The sequence below is a fragment of the Elaeis guineensis genome, chromosome 3, assembly GCF_000442705.2.
Source record: "Elaeis guineensis isolate ETL-2024a chromosome 3, EG11, whole genome shotgun sequence".
Lineage (NCBI taxonomy): Eukaryota > Viridiplantae > Streptophyta > Magnoliopsida > Arecales > Arecaceae > Elaeis > Elaeis guineensis.
The window spans coordinates 79,506,537-79,526,947 of record NC_025995.2 but is presented as its reverse complement, the minus strand read 5'-3'; the positions used below and the strand labels follow the sequence as shown (position 1 = coordinate 79,526,947).

The window sequence follows — 20,411 nt, the reverse complement described above, 5'->3', positions numbered from 1 at the left end:
TCCATCATATAAAAGATTTGATTAGCTCAAGTCCAACTCGTGATACCAATAAAAACTCCTTTCCATCTATCACCTTACTATGGCCATAGACTTAAAGACCCAACCTCTCAAACCCTATAGGACTACTCCTTATCTACTGAGATCAATAGATCCTATCTAGATGTGTATCGTACTCCTACAATGAATCTACTATAGCCAACATATACTACAAGGATCCAAATGGCTAAGGGACCATATTTATATACAATCAAACTATAGCAACCCCACCGTGAGCAGTGAGGCACCATAGATCGAAGAACTACTCACACCACTGCAGCATCGAGAAGATCATTAATAAGTAAGTAGACATCCATATGATCTCTTGTTTGATCATGCTCAATACCAATGTTCTCTAACAACCACACACACTCTCACTCAATATCTCTACACTGTAGACTAGAGACTCATCTATTCTAAAGAAAGCGATCTGTGCACCGATCTAATTAGATCAGTTACCATTCCTATGATGATCCATCAATTAAGAGTAATTTAAAAATTAATTATATATGTCTCAAAGTCTCAACTCTTGAGAATATGTATCTTTAATTTATTGATTCCTAGGATGATTCTTGGACACATTAAATAAGAATGGATAAAAAATATTTATTTTATTGATGAATCAATAATTTAAGTATAAATATATATTCTAGAATTATTACAATGTGTCTGCCATATTGACTTTCAGGACATACATCTAATACAAATGCCTAGACTATTTCCTCCCAAAATTCATGAGGTGTGAGGGATGAGAATGCAAGAATGTGAGCAGTTTCAATGATGTGAAAGTGCTACTGCTCAAAAAATTATTTTGTTCTAGTATCTCAATGCAAAATAATTGAGATATAGTTTCTCGAGGTTTAGCAAATCCTTAAGGCATTTGACAAGTATTCACCACTAGAATCAAAACGAAATATCTTGATGGTTTTTGAAAATTTTGTTTTGATCATGATAGTGAATTCAAACTAAACTACAAGATTTAGACTTGAGTGAAGAAATCAAACATATCTTGGATAGTCAATAATACATAATAAAAAAGCCCTTCTGTAGAAGCAATAGAAGCAAGTTCCTAGAAATCAGTGTGTATAAAGTAGAAAAGAGATATAAAAATATATTCGCATTTATTAAATGGAGAGCATGATGCTTGGGGAATTGATAACTAACATATGAGTGAACTTTTGAAATTTGAACCAACCCTAGCATACCATTTATTATCATACAATGCAATATAGAGAAAGACACCGACCTAACCTATCATGCCCAAGCAAAGAAATTGAATAAGCAGAGACCAGCAACATGAATAATGATACGTTCACTAGAAAGAATTTCTCTACAAGAAATAGTCTTCCTACTTGACAACCAATCCCAACTTGCTTTCCCATTGAATGATCCTGTATGACACATTTAAAAAGTAACATTAAGATGGCATTTGGTGACCCAAATAGGATTATACAGTGATCTAAGATCATCGGTGATCTAAATCCTGAGGTGACGTGATCCTCGGTGATCTAAAATCATTGTATTTGATAGGCCATAGTTCTGAAATTAAAGATTTCCAAGCATCTATGAGTCATTTATTTGGTAGTCCATGAAAAATCTATGATCACTAACTATATAATACCAATACTACTCCTGATATTTTCATAAAAATATATTTATTAATCATATAAAATATATTATAATAAACTATTAATATATTTTATAAAAATATATTTATTAGTCCTATAAATGATTAATCATATAAAAATATATTTATTATTATTATAGGATTAATATTTATATTTATATTTATAATATATTATTTATTAATACTAATATTTATTTTGATTAGAAAAGTAAGATAAATAGAAGAAATATATTAAATATTTTTTTATTATATAGATATAAAATACAGTAAGATATTTCTGCTCTAATTTAAAATTATTATTGAATGATAGTGTGATAGTAAAATTATTAATAATATGTTATAATTTAATATATATTATAAATATGATATATAATATCAATATAATATAATATCAAATATATAATATTGATATACTATAATAATGGTATATTAATATATCAATTTTTTGCTAGACTGATGAATATTTTTATCCTCAAATTTTAGTCCAAAATCACTATTCGAAGTTGACCTTGGATTCCAGGCCTTGATGATGGACATCCCATTACTAGGTTGGGAGGTGATTTGAGAAGTGGAAATGATTTGAGATCACTACCATATACGATATCATGATGCAACTAAATATGATGATCTCATCACCTCCACTCATATCATCTTTGATCTTGGATCAATCATCTCATACCAAACACCCCCTAAGGCTCTTTTCCACACAACTATCTAACAGATATTAAATTCATTAAGAGTTTTGGTACAAAAGGGATGTTAGGAACTGATAAATGATTTATGGAAGCTTTGAGAAAACCAATATGACTAGCGGATATGTTAGAACCCATGCCAGTATAAGAGGGTTAAACATTCCTAGGAGTATCAAAAAAAAAAAAATTAGAAAAGAAGGTCAAATTATTGGAAGTCAACAAGCCAACATTGAAAAGGATTGCCTAAAGTGGCCAGGCAAAGCAGTAGTAGCGGTGTTATCAAGACCTAATAGTGCTTGTTTGACAATCTCCTAACAGACGTCGGTTGAAGTCAGGTAGCCATCAATAGAGGGTGATATCTTGTCGCATAGGATAGTTGCAGCTGCAGGACCTGAAAAGGAGGCTTTATTCTGCTTCTTGACCGAATGATCAAAAACTAGCAGGTGGACGAAAACTACCTACCACCAGATTTAATGGTAGCAGTATGAACAGAATGAATCTTCTTCGTGAGAACCGTAACAAAAGTACCCTTTTATGTTTCTTCCACTATAATAATGTCGAATCAACTGCAAGCAGTGGTTCCTGATGAAAATAAAAGCTCGGACATAATTGGAGTTGCATAGAAATGCCACTGAGAGTTTACATAAGACAAGTCTCTATGATAACCAACGGTCCTAGATTAGTAACATCTCGGAATGGAAATTAAAAATAGACTGCTTTTTCTTTTGTTTTATGGACCTATCCATTGGGCAGAATTAGTTTGAAAATATCAACTATGGTCTGTTTGGATAACTGAGCCCACAATCTCATGAGATTTATTGATCGGACCAACACAGTCAGCTAAATCAGACTGGACTAAACCTATCTTTATAACGGAAATTCTTTGTGCACCACGGATGGCATAGAAATCTGATGTGAAGTGCACTGTTTTATCTGAGTGGTCCATATAGTCATCATTTTTCAACATGCACTAATGTCTGTAGCTTTATTTTTTCGTTTAAAATTTTAAATAACGAAAATATCTTTATTTCTTGAAAAAATTATGATATCTTATGTCCATATTATGACATTCTGTGTCATAAAAGTTATAATTTTTGTCCACAAGATATCATAATATAACATAGGATGTCGTAATTTTTTTCAAAGAATAGAGGTATTTTCACCATTCAAAATTTTCAAACGAAAAAGTAAAGTTGCAAACATTAAATACATATTGGAAAGTGGTTGAACAAAAATGCTCCTTCCATATTATGATATTCTGTACTATATTATGATATTCTTGACCATATTATGACATCCTGCATATAGGAAGTCATAACTTGATGCAGAATGTCATAATTGTTTAGATCACGTTATGACATCTTGCGTATAAGAAGTCATAATATGCCACAAAATATCATAATTTTTACCAAAGGACGGATATTTTCATCATATAAAATTTTTAAATAAAAAAGTAGAACTGCAAGCATTAAATGTATGTTGGAAAGCGGTGGCTATATGGACCAATCACATAAGGTGGTATACTCTATGTCAGATTTTCTACACCGCTTGCGGTGCACAAGAAATATCTCATCTTTATAAATACCCAAAGAATCATGAGAGTAGGTCGGCCCATATCTCATAGGGAATTTAAAAAAAAAAAAAAAATCTTAGCTGGTTCTTTGAGATTTGGGCCGGACCACTCCAATGATCTTTGATTATTTATATAAATAGATCTAGTTGAACCTAATTTAACTGATTATGTTTGTTCAACTCACAAATCCTATGTAATTTTGAGCTCAGACATTCAAACAGACCTCTAGCCAGGACATCCAAACTTGATTAGCAGTCTCATATGTTCCAAGTTGCATATTGATGGTCGGATGCATGGTATTAACAATCCAAGTGACAGTTTTTTTTGTAACCCATGCCCATTCATCAACTTTATCAGTGTCATTATTACTAGGATGCTTCCCACCGGCAACATATTTTCTTATGCCTCTATTTGCATAAAGCTTCGCATAAGATATGACCAATAACGATAGTGGGAGACATCCCCATCAGTTTTGATTAAGATGGGCTGAAAAGTAATGACAGATACCTGACAAAATTTGGTAGGCTGCAAGACTTTGTACTGCCAAATAAACTTAATTTCTCTTAATAAACATGAAATGACACCGAACTAAGATTTCTGAATTTCGCAAAACTTCAAGATGGATCAATCAATTGGTGGTGATGTCAGACTTGGACCAGATCTTGCACTGGAGCAAGAGAGAGGTGATTTGATCTACTCTACCAGAGAGTAGAAAACCTTTTAGTTGGATCAAATGCCAGTCTTAAAAGAGGCAAAGCTGATCACAGTGAAGCTACCGCCTCTACAGTTTGATGTGCAGCTTGGCTCTGAGTTAAGTCAGGTTGGAGAAGAGTTTGTGGTTAAAGGAAAAACTTGGAACATGAACTCAAACCAGAGCGTAACCTAACTCAGAAGCACAGTGACTGATGCCACAACAAAACATTGGTGGAAAACTAAAAATTTTAAAGTCATATTTCATTCTTGAGTAGACCACTATTTATAAGGGTGTACAAATGCACGAGGTGTTCCACAAGTTGTACAATATATGATACAGGGTTTATGCAAATTATAATCAGCTATGAAAGGCGGCATATTAAGCTGAACAAGATAAGAGGGCAAGCAAGGAAGACAACATGCGGCTGGCTTTTTTAACTGCTATCCTTCACAGGCTCCTAGATGACTTTCCTTAACAATCCGTCTTATATGTCATCTCATACTAAAGAAGCTTGTAGCAACCTTGTCGTGGTTGCAGAATTCTGAATATTTCTAGTAGCAAACAAAATTCATCTGATAGCGTGCATTGACATTACCAGTATACATCTTTTCCAACACAAATATCAAATCTGGGAAGCTGGAAAAGTACAGTGCTGAAAATATTCATCAAGTCTGTTCTTACTCTTGAGTGAAGTTCCTGAAAATAGACGGCAAGTTTGACAGCAATTGCAGCAAAAATGAAAGGGTAAAGAAAAAAAATCGTTCCTGATATTTCAGTCACCCTGAGACGCTACCAAAAAATAAAAAGATCCCTTACTAATTATAGAAGTGTTAAAAAAAAAAATGGTAGCTCGGCAACTTGTGTGCCGCTTTTTACATTTGCCCCAAACTCAAGCAGTTTCTCAGTGCAGTTTCTCAGATTATCCTTTCATGCTAGTACTATGAAAACAATTTGGCGCTTGTCCTTTCCCGCTTCCATCTCTCTAATGCTCCTCTTTCTAGCTTGTGGTGTTAACAATCAGCTTGTTCCCTACCTTCTTCTTGGCACTAACAGCCTGAAGTTCTTCTTTACTTACCCTTCCACCAACACCTGCGCTAATACTTGAGCTACCATTGCACTTCATTCTTGGTCCTGCTCCATCTGTATTCCTTGGAGAAGCACCGCTATTACAGTTTGGTTTCTCCACATCATTCTCATTCTCAGGTTGCAAACAAGTCGCCAGAGGAGAACTAGTTTCTGCATGAATTGGTACTACTGGCAGCTGTTGTGATGATGGAGGCGGGCCTGACCCAGGTGGGGGAAGAAAGACTCCAGTACCAGGAGCAAGGAGTCGAGGGGATGGGTGCCTTGGAGATGCAGCCACAGTCCACCCAGCAGATGCAGGTGGCAGTGGGACAGGTGCTGGGTAGTGGACAGCTGCTGGAGCAACTGGAACAGGGGCAACAAAGAGTGGCTGCATTCCATTGGGAGGCAAGTGTTGAGGACAGATGGCTGGGGCTGGCAGCGCACTACTAGTGGGGGTCACTCCATAATGCTTATGGCCTGCCTGGTGACGGATAAGGCTTGGGGCCCTACCTGATGATGTGACCCAATGTGAAGGAGGAGGTGCGCTAGAGGAAGGGAAGCGCATACCTTCAGATGTGAAGGTCTTCTTGGGCTGTGACTTTCCAAATGATAGAAGGACACGCTGCTTGCGAAGGGAGGGGATGGCATGCTTGGCTAGATCTGCGCTTTTGCCTTGCATCACCAGAAGAGATCTACAGTTGAAGAAAGAGGAGAAAAATAATTAAAAATACTGGAAAGATGATTACTTTTGACACACCTAGAAGCAACAATACAAGCATGACAGGACAAAATTGAAACTGCTGTATGTCTGTTCAACTACATGGAAGTGAATTCCCTTTTCCTTTTTATAATCTGCAGTGTATAATAATCAAGATTCATTCTCCTTATGAACATATACTACCTGATCATGCTTTACGTCAAAATTTGTATTGAATATATGAATAATTTAGCAAGATTATTCAATAGTCTCTGTGCTACGTGGAACTCCTGTCTGGCTTCAAGAATACATGTTGGATATTAATCCAAATTGGATACGTGCTAAAGATGGTGTAAGCAAACTACATGGTCATTACTGGATATCCTACGTGATTGCAAACTACACATAAATACTGTTAAAGATTTCCAGGGGAAAGCTATAGGTTATAGATACCTAGATGATTAACGGTGTGATAGATTGAGAGATGAAGGACATGAACAAGCTAATTGTTCATACAAAATTAACCAGTTTGTATATGGCTAACAGTTTCCATTGAGGCCTAAACAGCCTAAAAAACATGCATTTAGCATAATAAAAAGCCTAGTTCTGTTGATATTCTTAGAATGTCATCAAGAATTCGTTAGCTTATATTAGTTGTCAAGCCTTTTTTAAGAGAAGAATGAAAAATCACCACCATTTCATTGAAAAAATGAAATCATATGTCTTCAAGTTTATCCTTGAAATCTAAACATATTGCAGCAGCATGTGATTTAGGACAGCTATGCCATCTTCGGTGTCTTCCTTTCCTGTGAGTAACTGAGAGCAAAACCAAGCCAAATTTAGGTCACAATTAACACAATAAGCATCAAAGTTTACCTTATGCCTTCTCTCTCAGATCAAACTTTGTACATTAAAATGATCGATTATATTAGAATCCTATTATCAGCTCTCACCGTGGCACTAATTGTATACAAAATTAGCAATGAGTTCCTAAGGTAACTTCAGACAAGAGTGTCTTGCACTTAAAGCTAAAAACTAGTTGGTTGATGAGGCCAACCACATTGGTTACACAGCTCATGCTCATGTAATCAAGGAATAAACATCCAAGATCTCTCTACATCAGAAAGAATTTAAGCATATATTAAAAGGCAAGATTTAATAAAGGGAGCTGCATTTATCCATCTGGGACAGATCATAACTTGAAGAGGCTACTTGGTGCAACATCCAATCAAGCAGCAAAACCAATTTAATATGATATCTTCAGGCTGGACCATTGCAAACTATGATACACAGAAAATACAGAGGTTGGAATTACAAGTCAAGGCATATGGTCATTATTGACTAAACGTAAACAGTAAACTATTCATGGACTTCTATTGTCCGAGGCTTTGAAAGGTCCTCAAGTGGCAAAGTTGCTGATTTTTGACAAGTGAGCCTGAGTCTATTAAGGCTTTCGGCACTGGTAATAAGACAACAGCTGCAGTTTGGGCTTTGGACACTGCTAATTGATTTTTTGACAGATTTCCTATTATGTCCTCAGTTTTTACAAAATTTAATTGGTATGGAGATGAATATTGTGTGAATATTAAGGCTTTGGCACTGGTAATAAGACAAGAGTTGGAGTTTAGGCATCAAATTAAAAACCAGCATATACAGACATCATACACTTGAAGTTCCTAAAGCAATCAGAACTATTATAATTCTGATGTTCATTGAAGTTGTCTACTCTAAACAGGTCAACAGAAAAGTTATGGGAAAAAAATGCAAATACAACATAGAAACCAGCGAAAGAAACATACCCTGCGGCGAGAGAAAGCTTCAGAGAACCTTTGTAATCTCCACGATCTCCTCCCACTACTCGACCAAAAACAATGTCACATTCTGTCAAAAATAAAGTACAAACAGGCCTACCATACCAAGGTGGCCGCATGTGAGGCTGTGAATGATCACCCTGACAAAAAAAGTTCACAAATCAGGCTCATTCATTGCATCACAAGTCATATTTGTAGTGCTTCAAAAGATGCTTACCTCATTAAAGAAGTCAATAATGCAATAATCAGGTTTGACAGTCAAAACCTGCAGTTGCACAACACGATCAAGAATATCTTGCAGCAAGCTAGGAACTGCCTCCACCTTCCGGTCTGTACATAAAGGTCCACTAATCTTTATGACCGAACAACGGAAAAACATGTAATAAAAAATTCAGCACATAAAGTTCCGCTGTGCTAGGCAGAACTTGCCTCTAGACACCCCAGCTGTGTTTTCATCCTCTGGAGGTCCTTCAGCAATGGGTAAGCCCAGTTGAATCATTTCCCTTCCATGCCCTTTCACAGGTCTCTTTGAGACCACAAATGTCTGCCCTGCTTTCATCAGTCCAAGGCTATTACAAATTGACAACAACAAGGGATAGTTTTATTTTGAAGTCACTATAATCATCATATGCCATAATAAAAGAAGAAGCAATCCGTAAGGTTGAATTAATGTGACCTATGAAGCCAACATTTTTTAAAAATCAATTCATTTGCATAAGGTAAGAGAGAATAACAGAAGGATTATCATTGGTGTGAATGACACCTCCTCAAAGCATGAGTAATCAAATTATTCAGATATTCCACTAGCCATCTTGATATTGTTGTTGATCTCTTGCCAGCACATTTGCTTAACTGCTAACTATATCTTCAATTCGTTGCAAGTTTGACTCGCCTATTATATAGTCTCTCTCTCTCTCTCTCTTCCTGGCAATGTCTTCTACTTGATAATCTCTAAACACCTGTCTACCTAATTGACAAAATTTAAGATATTTTCTATGTCATTTATCCAGCATCTGCTTCCCAAGCAACTCAAGATCTAATAAAGGATTATCCACCTTGGCATCATGAAATATTGCTTAGGCGCAGATTGTCATTACACACATAATTAAAGATCATGGTACACCCTAACACCAACTAGACCAAGATTACCCCAAAAGCTACCACTAGATCATAAGAATGTATTTGTAATGTGGGCTTTACCACCCATCACAAAGACTATTAACAATCATCTCATTGTAATTTCTTGGAAGCTCTCACAAAATTGCAGGACCATGAGTACACACCCCCATATCCTAAATAAGAGAGGAATAAGCCATTTAAGATTCTGTCTAGCCATGTTTATGACCTCATATACTAAGTTGCTCTACTCAATTTCTACCAAAAAGAACAAAGATTAAGTATGGTATAAAATTCACATGCACCTCTACTCTCATTTACATGTTTCTCTATGTATCCCAACCCAAATGGATGCTATTTCTTATAAAAAAAAAAAGAAAAAAAAACTCTATGCATCTATCCACTTTTATCTCTCTAATCCTCCGATCTCTCAAATTTTATTAATTGATATTTTAACATGCATTGCGCATGTGTAGTTGGTAGTAGAGAGAGAGTCGATGCTTCAGAATCAGAGTGGAAACCTTGATCATTGATCCTTGTTTGTAGGCTTTAATGCAACAAAGGTTAAAGGCCACATGCAATGTTACACAGACATGTGACAAGGGTATCAAGCAAGGTTTGTTGTCTCAATACTGGATCTCATACCAGTACCATCCTATTATACTATCAATATATGGTTCAATATGGTATAAGACAGCATATTGAGTATCGATACGATACGAGACAGTATATCGATATGGTACCAGCACAATATCGTACATCCCATACCAAATGATAAGGAGTGGTACCACAAACCATACTGTCAAGTATCCAAGCGTGAAGAAGTCTCGGACATAGGATTTTTCAAAAAATCAGAGATGGAACATCCATTAAAGAGATGTATATGTAAATAAGTAAAAGCGTATGTATATAAAGAATAATTTGCTACATCAATGGCTTTGTGATTATATAAAATCCATAAAATCTTTACTAAACATAATATTAGACATAAAATGCTAGAGGTGCCAGGATGACATAATTTTTTTTGAAATGTAACCATTGATATGTAACCATGATGACATAATTTTTTTGGATTCGAAGTGTCAGGAGTGTCATAAAATGTCCAAGTGTCCAGACCTATGTTACCTATTACATTGGTACACCTGATATAGGCTCAGATTCATAATTCAAAATCTGCTGCCAATTAATGAAGATTAGAAAATATATTTTTTTATTATTAAAGATATTTTAATTTTGATTAGCATAGTTGGTTCTTGGAATCTAACATTATTATAAAATTTGAGTGAGAAAAATTAGAGCCCTTGACAATAGTAAAAAAATTTAGAGTTTATACACCAATTGACATTTGTACAAGACTTACATGCTTAGTTTCCAAATAACTTCTCTTCTAAAAGATTTTAGGAAGCATCATCTTCACTTTCCTATGTTCCCTAGCTTGACCCATCAATTCCTCTTCTCCCAGCAGCACAAAATCTCCTACTTCTATGGAACCCTACAGTCAGCAACCTTCTTTCCTACCTTACAATCCCATTCCCACTAGCTTTCCTGTACCTTATTATCTATTGGAAGAAGCAAGTATAACTTTATCATCATTTTTTCATCTCCCAAGCTATACCATTTCATACTACAAATTGGTTTAAAAGATAATCCATAACTGGAAATTTAGGTACATACCAAAGACCCAGATTTTGAAGTGTCCTATTAACATCAGCCATATGATTACAACCAGGAAAAAGAAACTAGAACATCAGGCCTCCAATCTGACTTCTTTATTGGAAAAAAAAGTGATCCCCTTAAAAAAAATAAATAGATTAGAGCGTGTCATGTCAGAGGCTCTCCCAATTTGGATCAGAAAGCAATCACTTGCCCTATAAATCAAACCCCAACCTCAAAACATAGGTCAGACTACATACAACTTTGCCAACGTTATCAGCCAAAAATCCAAGGAATCTTCATAGATTGGATTCCAGCAATAGAAGCTTGATTCATCAGATGTAGGTAAACTGAAACCATACAATGCATACTTTTCAAGCGAGACCCTCACCCACTAACCTTGAACTCAAACTAGTGTAAAATTATAATTTTCCAAATAGTATTTCCTATGTAAGTAGCTCCAAAAGTACATCTTCATAAGGGTCAGATTGGAGTCGTTTACGGTTAAAAAATAATTATTCATTCCCACTGACCATGCTTCCCCATCTCATCTAAGCAAAGCGGAAGTTTGTTTTCACCTCATTATCTTAGTAGAAAAGTTCTCAAATTTGTTTAATCATTGATCTTCATTCCTAGAAGGGTAAAGCACCCCTCTCCCATTTGATTGTCCTCTTCAACCTACCCAACAACAATATAGTCATCATTAGTTTTCAGGATAATTATGAATCTTAAAGGAAAGGACAAAAAGTTATTTAGGTTATCCATCTTAAGGCTCTTTCTAGACGTTGGGAAATTGATAGAAATGAGATGAACATAAATGTTAAAATCAGGGCAACTTTTGGTTTCATCATTTCTCAATCTTGGTGTACTCATGTCCCTGCTTATCACTTTCATTGTCTTACTTTCCAAGCATCTAAGTGGAGCCAAGGAGAATAATGCAGCATAAGAAAGAAAAATATAACTGCGAGTTCAATAATAGCTGTCACAACAAATTCATAAGTACAGTAAATATCCATATATAAAGACATATACCGAACAACCTAAACATAATTCTCAATGATTATAAAACAAAGTCTGTGATTGTAACTGACCTTGAAACTCATCAGACAAGAAATACATAAATGTGAGACCTAGAATGATCCTACACTAGTTAGTTATCACCATGACTCTAACAAATCAAAATGGTACAAACAGATCAACAAAAAGGAAACCTAACTCCAAATGACAGCTCATCTGGCTGCTTTGGGCCTTTGACCCAATAGGCAAGAAAATCCAATGCCCAAGACAGCCAAACCTATAACTTAATACATGGCCTAATAAGGAAAACATCATTTTGTCTGGATGGTATTATTTGCTTGATAACGTGTCATTGTCAACTTGCAAAAAAAAAAAAAGCATTGAGCCAACTTATAATAAACTTCAAAAACTGTTCACCTGCCTCATAGGATAATAACAACCCGATGGCCCCTTTACTATTTAAGGAAAAAAATTATCTAAATCAATAAAACAACTAACCGATCAAGAAAATTAGAGAGCAAAAGGTGAAGGATGAGTGACAATGAAGGTAAACAAAATGCGAAGGATGAGAACAATGAGCATAAAAGGGTAACCAAGCAGGACTCTGCTGTAAATTCCAAAGTGATCAAAGGATATAATCACTTGATCTGACAGAAGATCAAATGGCATTAAAGAGAACTTGAAAGACATGGCAGTGACTACATTGAAAGCTAGATCTTTATCTTTCTTCTTGGCAAGCTCTATTTTCAACTTGAGTTCAAAGAATTTGTTACCACAATGCAAAGAAGCTAATAACTTTCTTCCATGCATATTGAAGTTCTAGTGAACCACCATTTTAGTTGAGCAGTTCCAACTTCAACAATAATGATACAATTACTCATTTGAACTAAACAGAGAAAGGAGTACAACTCTATCATGGTGATCATCTTATTGACTTTTTATGCATCTTATCACCAATCGCTTGGTCCTTTACATGGTTGCATCAAGCTATGATGTTCATTCATCTCTGTTTTGCATTTATCTGTATAAACTACAGACACATCATCGATCCATACTCTAATATGTTACATGAGCCAGATGAGTCATGCCAGAGCAACTGCAGCCCGAGGTTCCCCCGAACAAGTATGTATTTTTTACCTTTTCATGTAAATTATATCATACTAACTGCCAAATGTGTTTAAATCTACAAATGAACTCTCAGATATCAGTCTTTAACCTTTAATAACTAAAATCTCTCAGAAAGAAATACATTTTAATAAATCTTTTCCATAATAATCACTTAAACTATGAATGGCAAATAAGCCTCGTCTTCAATATTTAAAAACCCATGCTCCTAAACGTTAATGGAAAACAACTTTTGCATAGAACACTTAATAAACAAAAGCTTCAACCTTTTTAGAAGCACACCTAACTGACCACAGAAGGCTACCATGTGTAAGTCCACAAGCCACCATTTATCAAACATTAAAGTTCCTACCTTCCTAACTTATTCATCAGTCATTCATGTTACAAAGCCTTAAACTAGTACCTGGCAATGCAAATCTTACAATAGGACAAAAAGTAATTCATCGGAGAACTACACTGCACAAGAAAGTGCACTATTGCTGATTAAAAAAAAAAACTTTTATCTTTCTACTAAAAAGTACCACATAAAGTTTGGCCTAGTTGCACTCTTTACTAGGTCAGGTGTCTTCTAACAACTCGACACATATTGTCTTAACAATATTAGAAGTCGCAAACATCCAATACTAAATAATATTTAGTAATCTTATAAATCACATATCTGGTTGAGGTTCAAAATTACCAGAGCCCAAACAGCCTCAACAGATGTTGGACAGGCATTTATTTTCAACCACCAACCCTCTTTGCATGACCACAACTCCATTTACCATTCATCCCCTTGGTTGCTAGAGTTGCTCATTGTAGCAATATAAATATCACCATATCATGTATTAATTGTACCATTGTCAATCTTAGTCCACAGGATAGTTCCTCTATTGTTATTCAAATTAATGAACTCCCTAACTATAAGAAGCATTGAATATCTTTACCTTGTCCTGATAATTTTCTATGTTTGTGGAAACTTTATATGAGGGAAAACAAAAAATGGCACAAAGTAAAGAGAAGTGGAACAACAAAAAGATGATTAGTTGACTTGACGTGAGAAGGAACAGGAGGCATGTGGTATGCGAGAAAAAGAAGGAAAGTGAAAACAGGAGAGCAGTTCAACCAAGGAAAAAGAGGGGGATAATAAGAAAGGAAGAGAAAAAATTACAATAAAAGGAAAGGAAAGAAGGCATGAATCAAATTAAGAAAAAGAAACAAAGGAAGCGATGAAAAGATTGAAGTGACCAATAAGGACCGCTTAACCAAGCAACATAAGGCTTACATTAGGATTTTTTTTTTTCCTTTTCTTTCTCCTTATGTCTAGGCCTCATCGCTATTTAGGTAATTGGACAAATTTTAGGAGATTCAAAGTCCTATGCCCTTCAGGAAAGAGCCACAATTGCCTTAAATATAAAAAGCCTATATGTAATTTTCAATAATAAACTGAGAGAAATGATAATTGTACCACTTACTCTATCTTCTTCTCTCCATAAACAAGGTGACTCTACATGTTCTTCTATCAATAATATTCTTAAAATTGAAGAACTGCCCTCATCTTCAAATCTAGACATCACTGTAATCTCTGCCTACTTTTTAAACCTGTTATTACGGATCACTCTTAGTCATGATCATCAAAACAAATTCTCAAGACAAATATTTCGACATTAAATCAATGTCTAATTGCAAAGATTTTTTTCCTTTTCTAGAATATAGTCCTGGCCCTTTTTTGGGTTTAATCTCAAGCACAAGCTCACTCACTTCTAACCAAACTAATGCTTATCAAGTTACCAAACAGAAATTGACCATAAATAGCTCACTCAATTGACAAACCTACGTAGAATGCACATTAAACCATATCACAGTAGTGTAAACCGTAACCATGAGTGTCAACATGTCTACCTACCTTATAGAAGTGAAGTTATGAAAGCTTAACTCTAGCCAAGTGAAACTACAGGTTAACTCTCCCATCTTTACTCCCTATTCCTCTCCCAAGTCATTTTGCAAGAAAAGGCACAGACAAAAAAAATAAAAAACCAAATCAATGATCCATCTGACATTTGAAGAGTTAAACATATGTTTTATGCTGTTCGTCTCTTTCTTATTGCTAATAAGGCAATGTTGGGTAAATACATGCATGCAAAAGAAACAATGGACAAACATAAACATAAGAAACCATGCTTGAATAAGAAATGGACGAAAGATATTTGGATGATTTCCTTTCAATTTTCTGCTTTGCAAATGAAACAGATTAAAAAATAAACCAAGACAACAAAACCTGTGGATATAATTCTTATTAAGATATTGTTTAGCATATTATTAGCAAACCCCTGAAGCCATTCCAACCTTCAGCTTGATATTAATAATTACATTATCTGATTGCAAAAGGATAAACTAGACTGAAAATTTTTCACAACAAATATCAAGTTGATTAATCTGCATTGGCTTGTCTAATTTAGCATAATAGTAATTTGTACTAGTTTATGAGTTAGATTTTGTGATATGGTTTAACGAACATGTTTAAGCTGCATAATTAGGAAGATTAAATGTTTGAATTTACATAAAATGTTTGAATTTACATGTTTATGAGTTAGATTCTGTGATATGGTTTAACTAGCATGCTTAAGCTGCATAATTAGGAAGATTAAATGTTTGAATTTACATAAAATGCTATATATTGTTGGAATGCATAGAACATGTCTACTTTTCTGCATAAAGAAATTATGTGCAGTCCATGTCAAATGCTTTAACTAACTTTCCATGCCAGTAATGAAACATATTTATCCCTCTGGCCCCTGGTCATTGTTTCACTGTGGTACCCGGGCAGTCAAGAAATCACATAACACATCCATGATATGCAGCCGCATACACAGTTAAAATTTCTTAAAGTTAAAAAGATAATAATCATATAGTAAAAAATAATAGTAGTGTTGATATACATGTATCTGGCCTTCTCGAAACCCAAAACAAACTTAACAGTCAGCCTGAATCCATCCTGTTTACATTAGCCTGCAGAGGAATGAGCCACTGATGCAGTCACACAATACTCAGGAGGGCATATTTGTGGCAATATGCCCAGCAGACCATGTATACAGTAAGTGCATATGCAGCTGCATGGTACAATCGAACTGCCTTTTCTGTGTATATGCAGCCCAACCTCATATGGTGGTTGCATACAGAAAATGTGGGGTGGTCAGTGGATTGCATCTGCATATCCAGGTGCATATGTAGCTGCAGACACCACATTTTAAAACACTGCCCTTGATTATATCTTTCCCCCATCGATCGATAAGTAGCAGGTATGCATAGTATTGATATATGTTCCTATTAAAAACTAAGTTAATGCTCAAGGTTAGATGTCATGTATCATGAAGACTAATATTAATCATAATGTACGTTCATGTTTACAGCCAAAACAGTAATGTTTGTTTCACTCAAGCAAGAGGAAGTTGGCATGATTCAACTTGCCTTGAAACTCTCCCTGATTACCAGCAGCTCTCAAGTCATTTGCCAATGAACCAAGTTTCATAATATCCGTGGTATTAAATAATTCTTCATACAGCTTAAGTCCTTCAACAACATTGACCTACGAAAGTAAAATAACTCTCTTAAATAATTAGAGAACAGTGAAAAAATAACACCCATAACAATTTAAGAAACTATTCAAGATATTTCCTCCTATTAGCTTACCGTTTTTCCATCATACATGTCATTACTAACAAAAACTTTGGGGCTTGCAAGAGGTTGGTGTTTCTCATCTAGATTTGGCATTGTACCTTCTCTGCTTTGGAGAAGCACACTATTGCAATTCTCTGGAAAAAGGCGAAAAAAGGCACTATTAAAGGCTTTCTTCATCAAACTCTAATCTTACAAGTTCAAAGTGGAACACTCCAGAAGATATTTCAGGTCCAAAAAACATTCAGATGACAAAGATGATACAGGAAGAAATGAATAAGTAGCACAGGCTGTCGCTTCACATGCAACTACAAGATGTAGAAGGAAACAATTCTATCACACCCTAATCTGTATACATAAAAATATTTGTGATATAATAAACAATGGCCGCATGCCTTCTCATGCTGAGTTTTATGATCAGATATGTGATATGCATGTGTTGGTGAGCATGAAAGTGTGCAATATAAAGCACATCCAACAGAGCACGAACCAATGGCTAATTGAAATCACAAATAATGTTGTTGGAATAGATCATCAGAGCAGTTTTGAAGGGAGTCTCTAAAACTAACTGTCTGTGCAAGGAGATCTCAAAGAAGGGTTCTCTCATCTGTGTGTGTGGACATGAACGACAGCCACAGAGCAGCTGAAGTTAACATCTTCTTGGACAGGGTCCAAGCATTCTACGAGTAGGAGATTGTTCCAAGTGCAGAGGTTAATGATGTGACCTGCCTGGAATATTGTACATGTAACAGTATGTATTCAATCATTTGTCTCAAGTGTAATCAAATAACTTTGTATTCCTGTGGACATTTCAACCACAATCAGTGTTTATTGATGCTTTGTTTGTTTTTTGTTTCTTACCTCTGCTTTCACAAAGTTTTAAGTCTTCCATGCTTTATCACCAAGTTCAAGCAAGTTAACTAGATGAACTCAATCTAAAATAAATTATCCACCAATAATTTATGTTTCCAAGGAAAAAAATATCATGTCCTTGGATGCTTTTATTGTGAATTAACTAAAATTAAGAGATAGTGCCAAAGTGGGTATTGGGTGTGAGAAGCAGACACAGTAGAACTATTGAAGTAAGGAAACACATAAGAAGTAAATGCAGTATTGAGTTTCCAGATAGCTTCCAAATCAGATGTGCTACCCTAGCTAAATTATACTAGTAGGAAGGTGTGAACTGGATAGCTCATACCTTCTGACTGCAAAGTGTTAAACCATTTAAGAGTGCAGGCTCTAACTTAACACACTCATCCCCAAGCAAATTTTCTCCGTTTTTCTTTCTGCAATCTGTCATGGAACTACAATTCTTTTCCACCCCTGCATGCAATGTAATAGCAAGGAAACAAATCAGTCTTTATACTTCCAGTCCCTAAGTTCCCTCCATCTATATATAAAGAAACTGATTGTAAAGCTTATGAAATATAGAAAAAGAAAGAAAGAAATCGATTGTTTTGTGTGTATGTGGGTGTGGGTGTGGGTGTGTGTGGACAGAAACAACCAACATTATGAGACGAATACTTGCACATAATGGAGTTCATTCTGTAGCCACTTTATTTTAAAACACTTGAAGCCATTTAACATCACCATCTAGGATATCATGGATTGCAGCATAATTAATGAACTAAAACTCCGTGTACTCTTGATTTATCTGTTGACAAATATAGATTACGAACTCCAATGCATCAGTGCAGTGCCTCTACTCTAATATTTTCCTTCAATATGGTTAGATCTTAATTAAACAACACAAAAACATCATTCATGAGAATACTTTTTAACAGTATTTGCTTTTGTACCTGAAATAAATAGATGCAAGACTAGAAATTCAACCATCGAACACCAAAAGTATAAGATTCCTTGATGCATAACTGTTTGTGAGAGAGCGATGCTTACCCTCCTCTGCTGCAACTACTGAATTCCTTCCTTCTGGAATTCGGGCTTCATCCTTCCGCTCATCATCTTCTTCTTTTCTTAAATTATCCTCCCCCTTCCCCTCTGCAGAAGAAGTTGAGGAGCTGCGGTTCTCCCTCGCGCTCTCAAACTTGTGCTTGTAACCAAAAGCAGGCTTCTTGAATTCCTTTCCCCCCACCTTCGTCTGATCAAAATGCCTCTGCTGCTTCCTCCAGGCGACCTGCTGCAGCGCGTATGCAACCTCGGCAACTGAGAAGTATTGCTGCAAGTGGAGGACCGGGTTCCAGCTGCAGCGCCGCTGCTGGATGAACCCAACCACGGCATCGTACTCCCCAGGCTCGCCGATGGTTCGAAGGTGGTGGACCAGCGAGTCGATGATGGCATTGGCCGCCGCGAACTCCGCCCGGATCCATGAGATGAATCCATCCCTCTCGTCGGGGAACCACAGCCGCTGGTGCGGCTGCACCTCGCTGCCGCCACCTCCGCCAACGACTGAAAACTGCATCTTCTCGGGAATCACAGCATTCCCAGATTGCGCTGCCATGACCACCCCAACTACTCGAATCCCATTCCCAGATCCGCGCTCTTCGATACAAAAATCAGCATAAAATACGTCAAAAACCACAAAATAATCAAGAAAACACAAAATTCTCAAGCAATGATAAAAGGATCCTGAGAATCGAAATTGGTAATCCAAAATACGAACCAGTGGCAATGCAGGTAAAATTGAGTCCCCTTGAACCCGATCCAACGACCTCGATCTATAAAAGAAATATGAAAAGAAACGTAGAATCAAACCCTGAGAACTAGCAAATGATCGAATCGGATTGAAACGATTGAATGCGATATTCTTCGACAAAAATGGGCGAAATCTACAATGAGAGAGGAGAAATTTGATCGATCCGGATGATAACGGGGCCGATCTGGATCGATCGGAGGAGAGGGGATCCAAGGGGAAGAGGTGAGGGAGATCGGAATGGAAGAGAAGGGAAACGGGAGGAGATCTGGGGTTTTAGGAAGGAGGAGAGGAAGGGGAGATGGCTTGGGGAGCACGCCTCCCTTCGCTGCTGCAGCTCCTCCTGCTGCAGCTCTTATGAAAGAGAGAGAACGGGGAGGGGTGGTGGATTCGTAATCGCTGCCCGGACTACGCTCTAAAGTGACGGGATTGGGTCCCGTTATATTCGCTCTAATTCTTTGCACGTGAAATGCGCGTGATAGAAACAAGTTGCTATGTATATTTTTCTCTATTATTATGGATGCCTTCTTGACAACGAGTTTTTATTCAATTCATTCTAGCAATATTTTGTTGGTAGGTATTCGAAGAACACCTCTTTTTTACGCAAAAACCATCCTTTATTTATCAGCCATGAAGCCCATTACATCACTAAAAGCCTTATTTCCATTGTTACCAAAAAAAGTCTAATTTCAATCAAGTTAAAATGGCAAGACTGGATACGTACTGGTTTTTACTCCCTTTATAACGCCCAACAAAGGCAATCCCGAAACCTGGCCATAGAAGCAAGATTCCCCGTTGCATAGGGCCATTTACAGAAAGTAATTTCAAAATTTGGGAAAAGATTTGCCGCATTATGGGGACATCAGCATATCTCGTTCTCATGCGGTGGTTTCGAGAGGAAGAAGACCCCAAATCCATAAAAATTATATGAGTCGGCATGATCCACCGTACATTCTCAAAATAGACGGTGGATCATGAGTTTGCATGTGAATCGTTATGCG

The 20,411-nt window shown here is 36.3% G+C and overlaps 1 protein-coding gene across 1 annotated transcript; it reads right to left on the bottom strand.

Moving 5' to 3' along the window:
• Positions 1 to 5,251: 5,251 nt before the first annotated feature.
• LOC105033283 (RNA demethylase ALKBH10B) lies at positions 5,252 to 19,835 on the bottom strand. The gene is given in 11 exon segments (XM_010908017.4): positions 5,252 to 6,379; positions 8,184 to 8,335; positions 8,413 to 8,525; positions 8,625 to 8,744; positions 16,554 to 16,671; positions 16,776 to 16,897; positions 17,959 to 17,982; positions 17,985 to 18,083; positions 18,657 to 19,259; positions 19,381 to 19,435; positions 19,551 to 19,835. Coding segments are annotated over 9 exon segments (2,070 nt in total). The 5' UTR covers positions 19,219 to 19,259; positions 19,381 to 19,435; positions 19,551 to 19,835; the 3' UTR covers positions 5,252 to 5,619.
• Between the last annotated feature and the right edge of the window lie 576 nt (positions 19,836 to 20,411).